This window comes from Magnolia sinica, chromosome 10 (assembly GCF_029962835.1).
Source record: "Magnolia sinica isolate HGM2019 chromosome 10, MsV1, whole genome shotgun sequence".
Taxonomy (NCBI): domain Eukaryota; kingdom Viridiplantae; phylum Streptophyta; class Magnoliopsida; order Magnoliales; family Magnoliaceae; genus Magnolia; species Magnolia sinica.
Window position 1 is genome coordinate 88,245,332 of NC_080582.1, and position 9,540 is coordinate 88,254,871.

The 9,540-nt window shown below is 39.1% G+C and overlaps 1 protein-coding gene across 1 annotated transcript; it reads left to right on the forward strand.

The window, feature by feature from the left end:
• Positions 1 to 3,531: 3,531 nt before the first annotated feature.
• On the forward strand, positions 3,532 to 7,652 carry LOC131217684 (protein REPRESSOR OF SILENCING 3). Its single transcript, XM_058212650.1, has 4 exons — positions 3,532 to 4,081; positions 4,181 to 4,372; positions 4,962 to 5,369; positions 6,642 to 7,652. The coding sequence occupies exons 1-4, from the start codon at positions 3,851 to 3,853 to the stop codon at positions 7,506 to 7,508; spliced, it is 1,698 nt and encodes a 565-aa protein (XP_058068633.1). The 5' UTR covers positions 3,532 to 3,850; the 3' UTR covers positions 7,509 to 7,652.
• Positions 7,653 to 9,540: the final 1,888 nt, after the last annotated feature.

Below are 9,540 nucleotides of genomic sequence, written 5' to 3' on the forward strand. Positions count from 1 at the left end.
TGGGAACACGTCACGTGGTACTCCTCTCCCCCTAGCCAATCGCAAGCCTCCATTTCCTAATTTTAACCCTTACCTACCCCCTATTTACAACAGTGTCATTGGAGAAGGCTATAAATAGCTCTCTCCTCTTCTCATTTGAGTCATCCTCAATAAGCCACTTCACATTTCTAAGGCTAAGTGAGAAGGAAAGGGAGAGAGTGAGGAAGAGAGTGAAGGAAAGGGAAGGAGCTCCCAAGCCTTCAGCGATCCAAAATTTCCAGCCATCCCGTAGCCTTCCTCTCAACCTTTCCAATCCATAAATCTAGCCTAGATTGATCATGGTTCAATCCATACCTTAGCTCACTTAAAGATCAAACCAAAGATCCATTCATTTTACATACAAGCATTCACCATGACATCTATTCCCTTCTCAACCCCCCTGCTCCTTTAGATTTCTAGTGAACGTATGCTCTATAACTTGCCGTACACCGGATCCTATCACATCAGAAATTCCTAGTAATCTAGTTCATTCTTCTTTACCTTTTTACATAAGCATCATTACATCCGCCTTCTAGACACGCCATTGGACGTATACTTTATGGCTTGCCGAAGTCTCGGATCTTGCTACATCAGAAATCCGCGTGTGTGCATAGTCCCATCTCGACCATAGCATATATCATCCATTGAGATTATTTTACTACACTAAGTAGAGACCGTACATTTGTATGGGCAGAGAGGGTGCCTAACACATTCCCTCTTTGTAACCAAGGTCCCTTACCCATAATCCCGGATAACAGACCAGGAGTCAATCTAAAGGAGGGAAGTCTTCAGATTTCTCCGACTTTACATATTCTGCAGTTTTAGCCGACTATGGGATTTTGAGATTATTCGGCTAGTGGCGACTCCAACATCCATAATCACCCATATTAAAAACACTAATCAGCGTGGGTGTCGATTTTTTAGTGTCTACACATTGCATGACCAAATGTTCAATCGTGGGACGCTGCTTTTGAGTTGGTAACACAGATGACGACAATGCTAAAACAATAGCAGGATTAATTTGTCGTTTAGTGGGACATGTTAGCCACCTTGAATCAGATATCCCAACATCACTGGAACACATCTCCACTAAGGTTTGATCGGTGTCGTGAGGTAGATTTACTTAAAAGGTTTACGAAGTTGCGACAACCGGTATTCAATGGTGCATCTGACCCATCAATAGTAGAAGATTGGTTGAAGCAGATTAAGTAAGTTGATGTACTGATTTGAATGTTTTGTTGCAATATTTTATGATGCGGTAAATTATGTGCTAATTTATGCCAAATTGCATGAAATTATAATTGTACGTTAAATTTATTTATCAGAACAACTATATATATTAGTTATGAAAATAATACGTTCATACATTATTTATCATTCATTGCTTTTCTGTAATGCATGGTCAATCCTAGGGGCCCTACATGGAAGAAATGTCAATCTTGGTAAAGCGTTACTAGGTGCAGGCTATGCCCAAGCCTACCAAAATGTGGAAACTACCCAACGGGTGGATGTGAGTTAACGACCTCTAATCCAAGTTTAAAATCAAATTAATATTTGTTTTTCCCTTCATCCAGGTCTTTATGTCCTAATAATGATGTAAAACATCAAATAAACATTATAGTCGATACTAGGAAGTTTTTAATCATGAACATCTAAGATTGAGATCTACCCATTTTGGGATAAAGCCCTAAAATAATATGAAAAAATTGATGAATAATATAGATAAAACACATGCAAGGCTCACAAAGCACCAACTAGTAGTGATATAGTTATTGGTTAACGTCGCTAGTCAAACTTGAGTGAATCCATCAAGGTGTGTGAGATCCCAAATTATGGAGCTCATTGCAATGTATTTTTCTCAGATCCACATCGTTCATCCATGTTAAAAGTTCATTTTAGAACATGATTCAAAAAATAAGAAGATTTGAATCTCATGTGGATCCTAATATAGGAAACAATAATAATTGCGCATTAAAAACTTCTTATGGGCACAAAAGTTTATGGGTCAAGATGATATTTGTTTGTTATCTTCGTGCACCGTCTTTGTTACCTTATCAGCGAAAGTAAGCATATTGAGTTAATTCTTTAAGGCTCACTATGATTTATGTATTATATCCAATCCATCCATCCATGTTTACCATATAATTTTAAGTTTTGGTCTAAAAAATGAATAATATCCAAAGATCAAATGAACCACACCACAGGAAACCGTGTGAATTGAACTTTTACGTTGAATAATTCTTGGGGGCCACAAAAGTTTTGGATCAAGCTTATATTTGATTTTCCCCTTCATCTATGTTTGTATGATCTTATAAACATGTTGGATGACAAATAAACATCACTGTGGGGCCTAGCAAGGTTTCAATGGTGGAAATCATTATTCCCACTGTTTCTTGTCGTATGACCCACTTGAGCTTTGGATTTACTTCAATTTTGGTCTCAACCCCTTAAATAAGTTAGAAAAATGGATGGATGGCATGGATAAATCATATACAATCACCGTGGGCCCAACTGAGTTTACTCAGTGATGAGAGATTTGATTTACTTGTCAATAGGTTAGATGGGAATTCGGATTGAGTTACTTAGGACGCTCTCATCATACCGAGTAAACTCAGTTAGGCCCACCTTGAATGTATGTGGTCAACCCATGCCGTCCATCCGTTTTTCCATCTAATTTAAGGAGTTAAGCTCAAAATTGAACATATAGAAAGAAGAAGTGGATCATACCACAACAGGATCGTTAGGATAATGATATCCACCTATGAAACCTTTCTAGGCTCCATGGTAATGTTTATTTGTCATCCAACCTGTTTATAAGATTATACAAATATGGATGAATGGAAAACAAAAATATAAGCTTAATCCAAAACTTCCGTGGCCCTAAGAAATTTTCAATGGTAAAGGTTCAAGTCAACTGTTTCCCGCGGTGTGGTACATTTGAAAATTGCGTATGCTTCATTTTTGGGTTCTAAGCCCTAAAATTATCTGGGAAAATGGATGGACGGAGCGGATAAAATACATGAATCATGGTGGACGTCGTAGAGTTTACTCGGTACGCTAAAGTGAGTAACTCACTAGGCAAACCGCTTCTGTTGGATGGAAAATAAATATTTTAGTGGAACCGTGATGTTTTTAAAAGTAGGAATTTAGTTAAGATTGTTTCTTGAGGTGTGGCCCACTTGAGATTTTGATCAGCTTCATTTTTTGGATCGTATCCTAAAATGAGCTTTCAATACGGATGGACGGTGTGGATACAAGGAAAGTACATCACTGTGGGCCCCACAGTTAGGCATCCGAAACCGCCCCTGCCAAACAGCACCGTTCCGCACTTACAAAAGAAAAAAATGGAGAGGAAAAAATAAAAAAGTAAAACAGTAAGGGTTAGGGCTTCCCTTGCCAGAGCAGAGAGAGCGAAGGAGACGCTGAGAGAGAGAGAGAGAGAGAGAGAGAGAGAGAGAGGAAGGAGACGCTGCGAGAGAGAGCAGAGAGAGCGAAGGAGACGCTGAGAGAGAGAGAGAGAGAGAGAGAGAGAGAGAGACGTTGGGTGAGCGCAGGTAGGTGCACTTTCAATGCAGCTGCGTTTCCACCACCCTCTCCCAAATCCGAAATGGATAGCCGTTGCCTGTAACAAAGTAACCTGTGACTTGAAAAACACCTAATTCCTCTGTTACATTTCTTGCAATCTTACCTGATAGAAAGTTACAGGTTGAGACTTTGCTACCTGTAACATTCTCCCCCAAACACAAACCGTAAGAAAGTCACCTGTAACTTTCTTACATTTTACACAAGTTACAGGCATCCAAACGGCCCAGGGTTTTGTGGGAAGAAGAAAATGGAGGGAGAGGTGGTGAGGATATTTGTGGGAGGGTTGGATGGGAGTGTAAGTAGTTCAGATGTGGAGAAAAGGTTTTCTTCTTCTTCATTGGGTATAGTGAAGGGAGTGGAGTTGATATCCAAGAACATTCCTAACAAAGATGGAGATGGAAGAGGACGCTCCTTCAACTTCGCTTACATTGATTTCCTTCCTTCCTCTCCTACCGCTCTTTCTAAGCTCTTCTCCATCGTAACTCTCCTTTCTCTCTCTCTATATTGATTTATTTGTTTGTATCCTTTGAATTTTCAATTCCATAAATATGATTTCTAATTGGTTTTACTGATGCAGTACAATGGGTGCATTTGGAAAGGCGGTCGCTTGAAACTTGATAAGGCTAAAGAGCATTATCTACTTCGATTGAAGCGAGAATGGGCTCAAGACTCCCAACTCTTAAGCGCAGCTCCTAAAAATCTCCCTCTCCATTCAAATACGGGCCATGACAAGACTCACCTGAACATTTTCTTTCCCAAATTGTACAAGGTATTCTTCAACTTTCATTGATCTGCCTGCAATGCTTTCGATTATTATGCTTGTCTTGAAATTGGCTCTTTTTTTTCTCCCTCTTCTTTTCTTTCTGCAAACTAGTTGAGTCCATGTTTTCTTAATTTGTAAGGGCACAGCTTGAGTAAAGCCAATTTTTTATTTTTGAAAGAATCGATAATTTCCCACCCAAATCAAACCTATAATCTATCACTCAGATGATATTAATATTTATCATATTGAAAAAGGAGAAGGCAATCCTGATAGATTGGTGCAACGTGAACTAAGATGCTTTATTGTTCACACCAAGGTGTGCCGTAATGGTCGTTACGAGAAAAGAGACCTGTAACGGTCCTTTACGGGGCTGATGCATGTTTTTTTTTTTTTTTTTCTTCCAAAAAGAAGAAGAAGAAGAAGTAGACCGTAGCAGCTATGACCCATATTGCAATGGTAATGGTTGTGGCTGTTACACTTACACCCACCGCTACCATTAATGAATACAATATGGTTCAAAACCTAAAAAATGAATGGTATCTTTGTTTAGAGTAGAATAAACATATCTATAGCTGGACTGACGCTTCATATGCAGGTTAAATCTTTACCTTTTAGTGGAACCGGCAAACACAAGTACAGTTTCCAACGTGTTGAGGTTCCTTCTCTCCCCACCCATTTCTGCGACTGCAATGAGCATTGCACGCCTTCTGAAGCTGCAGCTGGAAAACGTCTTTCCACTCCCAACACCCATTTTGATGGGGTAAACGATGAAGAGCTGGATGTCATGACTTCTGTGATGAAAAAACTCTTTGAAAGGGAAGCGAATGTGACTGCTGCAGACAGCATGATCGCATCAAATGGTATAGGAAACTATTCCAGCTGTTTAGTTGATGCTGTGCCATCTGATGAGATGGAAGCAGCTCAATCTACAGAAGAGGATAATCTTGTGACAAACATAGTGATGGAATCGGGTTCTATGCAGATTCATGGGTCAAAGGATCAGGTACGTCTGTTTAGAGGATCACTGATGCAGTTTTTTGATCAGCACTTGAATGAGTGATGACATTCAAAGACACTTGAGATGCTTCTTTTCTTCCAAAAGGGATCCATCTGGTTTGGTGTTTTCTGAACAAATTCTCTAAGTTGAAATTGAAATTGACATGATTTCTAGATTACTCAAGAATAAAGGGATTTTTTTGGACGGGTTCCATCCATGGCTCAGTGGTAGACTGAGTGCATTTCAACATTGAGGTCATGGGTTTGATCCCATATTACCTTTTCAAAAAAAGGAAAAAAGAAAGGATGGGATTTTTGTTCTAAATCTACAATGAAGAAAAAAGAGATTTTGGTGAAATTGGCAATTCAGGTTCATGAATTGTCATAGTTCATGTGTGCTTCAGAAAGAATGCTACCTTTCTTTCTATTGAAGTTCGAAGAGCCTTTTGGCTATCTTTGTAAATTCCCAAGCATTTGCGAGTGTTCGGGTCATCCACTCTACTAAAAATAGTGACAAATTGACAATTCTAAGTCCCAAAATGACCGTTGCTTTCCTTTTTTTCTTTTTTCTTTTTTCCCATTTGGATCACAAGGAAAATTAGATGAATTGGTATTTCAATAGGATTAATAATTTGTTTGGAACACATCCATGCACCCCAAAGCCTGCCCTTATCAGCGTATAGTCCAATAGCTTCAAACTAACATGGTTGTAAGCCCTCTTCATGTCAAACTTACAAATGATGCCCAGCTTTCCCAACCTGTATCTATAATTGATGCAGTCATGTGATACCAAAGCTCCATTGAGGATCTGCCTCCTGTGTATGAATGCTTCCTATGACATTAGGGTGACATTTCCAAGCACCTTTCTGAGTCTAGTCATCAATTTCCCCAACTTCTTTTATGGTCCGCCAATCAAGCTATGGGTCTAAAATGCTTCAAGCTCTCTGTTCTTTCTATCTTTGGAACTAGAGCAATAAAGGATGCCCCGATCTCCTAATATGGTCTACCCCTCTCGTATAACCTCACGACCAGTCAAGGGTATCACTTTTCACAACATTAAAAAAAGCACCTAGAAGAAAGCTATCCGGTATCGTCCTCGCTTACATACTCAAAATAAAGATTACAGGGCTAGGCCTTTCCCTGCCCTCATCAGATAGTAGCTTTGCATCCTATTTATTTATTTAATTTTTTGAATTATGTCTGCTTCCTACTTCTACATCTCCTTGCCTGGAAAAATTGATTATTGATTTCTTCTATGTCTGCTGCTTTGGATCTCCAGGACCTGAAATATAGTAAACTTCCACCTAATGATGGGCCACCCCGAAAGCAAACGAAAGCTCAGAAAAGGAAGAATACTGGATCCACTAATCATTCAGAATCCATGTTGAACAAGAAAGCTCGTTTACTTGCAGCAAATGAAAATGACAGAGAAGAATCATCCATCAAATTCGTGAAGAGAAGAAGCTCAGAAGTGCATTCCAGAGAGCTGGAGAGTTCCGCAGAAGCACAACCCGTTGATACCCAGCTGAAATCAGATGACAATCGGTCTGCCAAAGGTCTTTCCTGGGTTCAAAAGTCCTCGTGGAAAGAACTTGTCGGTGAGGCGGGCAACAGTTTGTTCAGTATCACACATGTTCTGCCAGGCATTACTTCAATGAAACAGAGGTTGCCAAAATCCAATGATTTAGCCGCTGTCAACTCCATCAGCAGCAAAGCACCGAAGTCAGTAAAGCATGCAACAATTCAATCTAATGGAGACAGTTCAAAATGTTTGGAAGTGAGGAAGCAGGGAATCTTGAAAGACAAGGTCATTGCACCCCATGACACTAATGTGGAGGTGTCAGAAAAGGAAGAGAAAATCCAAGATGCTATGGAAAGTGAAAGGAGTATCTGTAAAGAAAGTGCGCAGGTCACAAATGATAATTTCTTCCATCTCTCTAAAGAATCTAAAAAGAAAGTTGTTGATGAAAGGAAAACAACTATAGAGGCAACTCCCCTTGGTGAAGTTTGCACCTTCATGAGGAGTGCCGATTCAGAGAGGGAGTGGACAAAGGCAAGAGCGGCTCTGAGTGGGTTCCTCAAGAAGAAAACTAATGAGAATAATACCTCGAAGATTTCCAAAAGCGAGCCAAATCGCAATTTCTAATACAATCTACATTCTTATATGGAGGGAGGGAAAACACCGTCACCAGCTAGTTGTTGTAGTTTGTTTCTTCTTTCAAAAATGCTATAATTGTGCCAAAGAGGACCTTTGAAAACTTATACTTTGATATATTGTTCTTTCAATCTTTGAGTTTTTCCAATCACTGAATTCGCTGATCCTTGTGAAATTGATTTTTGGCTCAACGACTTTTGGTTGTGGGCCTTGACCCACTTTTTGACTGAGACCCTGCAAAAATTATAGCAACTCATTCATGATATATGCCGCATGCCTGTTCATCAATTTGGACTGTTCAAATTATGGCCTCCATTGGATGGATTATTGCCCAATATATAGACAGGTGGGATCGTCTTAACCGTCCAATTTTGCCCCTTGAATATTATTTTTTTCCCCCTTCTGTGCATAACCTCTTCTGGACAGATGAATCTTGCCTAGCCGCTCTACATGCCACCACTAGCCAAGTTGGAACACATGGGTGAAATCCAAGCCCATCATCATCTGGTGGGCTTCGTAGTGTCGGTGTTCTAGCTCAAAATAATTTGCCCATTGATTATATGGGCCATAGCATGGGAAACAAATGGACACTCATTTCTGGGCATCAGTATATCTATTTGATTGGGCCCACCAGTTGGATGACTCCCAGAGCTTTGCAAATATGTGGAGATGCAGTGGGGCTGCACTACACATGCTTGCGTGTTTGTGCCACTGGTAGATTTGTCGAGGACCCTGAGTTTAGACAGTTGCAATTCACAAGTTGAAACTTGCAGTGAAGGAAGCCCTAAATGATTCTGGAGCCAAGAGTTTCCATGGTGACTCTGGATTGTTGGCTTGCATAAATGGGCCATGGTCCAGCGGTCCAAGCCGTCAATATATTCAGCCTTACCATGGATGATGCATGCACCAAACATCCGCAGATTGGAGGATCTTAGCCAAAGAAATTTTGGCCTTTTTTTATTTTTATTTTTTAATCTTTTGTTGAATGTGAAAAGTTGCTGTATTTTGTTCATAAACCATTTATTTGTTGGCACATGTGGTAAGCTTAGGACATTTGTATGTAGGAAAATTCTTTTCTTTGACAGCCTGAGCCATCCTCAGCGTGGACAGATCACTGAACCATGGGTTCCACTTATCAGTCGTTTGGATGCCTGTGAGTTTTTTGGTAGTGACTTTTTATGCTTGCTTTTTCAACGTGAAATCCAAGTAAGAGGGGGGTTTTATCGCATCTCTCTCTCTCTCTCTCTCTCTCTCTCTGGAGCTGTAGTGCATTTCCTCTTTACCGTTGGGATTTCAAATATATCACCATTGCACTTGCCTCACCTACAGGTAACCTGTTAATTCCATTGCACTTGCCTCTCTCTCTCTCTCTCTCTGGAGCTGTAGTGCATTTCCTCTTTACCGTTGGGATTTCAAAAATATCACCAGTCACTTACAGGTAAGTTATTATTATTTTTTTTTTGTTTGGATAACCTATAAGTTATTTACAAGTAAAAAGTTGTATATTCACATTGAGCAAAACTTGAATTAGGGAATTGTTCCAAAATATTATGAACATATAAAAATGCATAGATCAAATATGTAATTTTATTAAGCTCATCAAGATGAATATTTGAGATAATTCTTAGGCAAAACTAATTATCAAGTGGGCTATAAAAACAGGCCCATGAATTCAAAATATCTATAATATGGAGTAATAACTCAATTTAAGAATTGAGAAGAAACTTAAAAACATTAATAAGTCAAGAAACATTAATTAATCTCGGAATCCAAATCCATTTCACAAATAAATCTAAAAATTAAGGAATTGTTAAGTAAAGAAATACATACCATTAAGCATAAATGGTCCATGTATAACAAAATCAAAATTATTATTACAGTCCAATTTTTAGAATCCAAATGCATGAAAATAATTAAATAAAAATTTAAAAATAAATGCATTAAAAGAATCGAAGGGAGCATATTAGGATAAGTTCTGTGCAGCCCACCTTAATATATTAATAAATAAATGCATAAAAAGAAC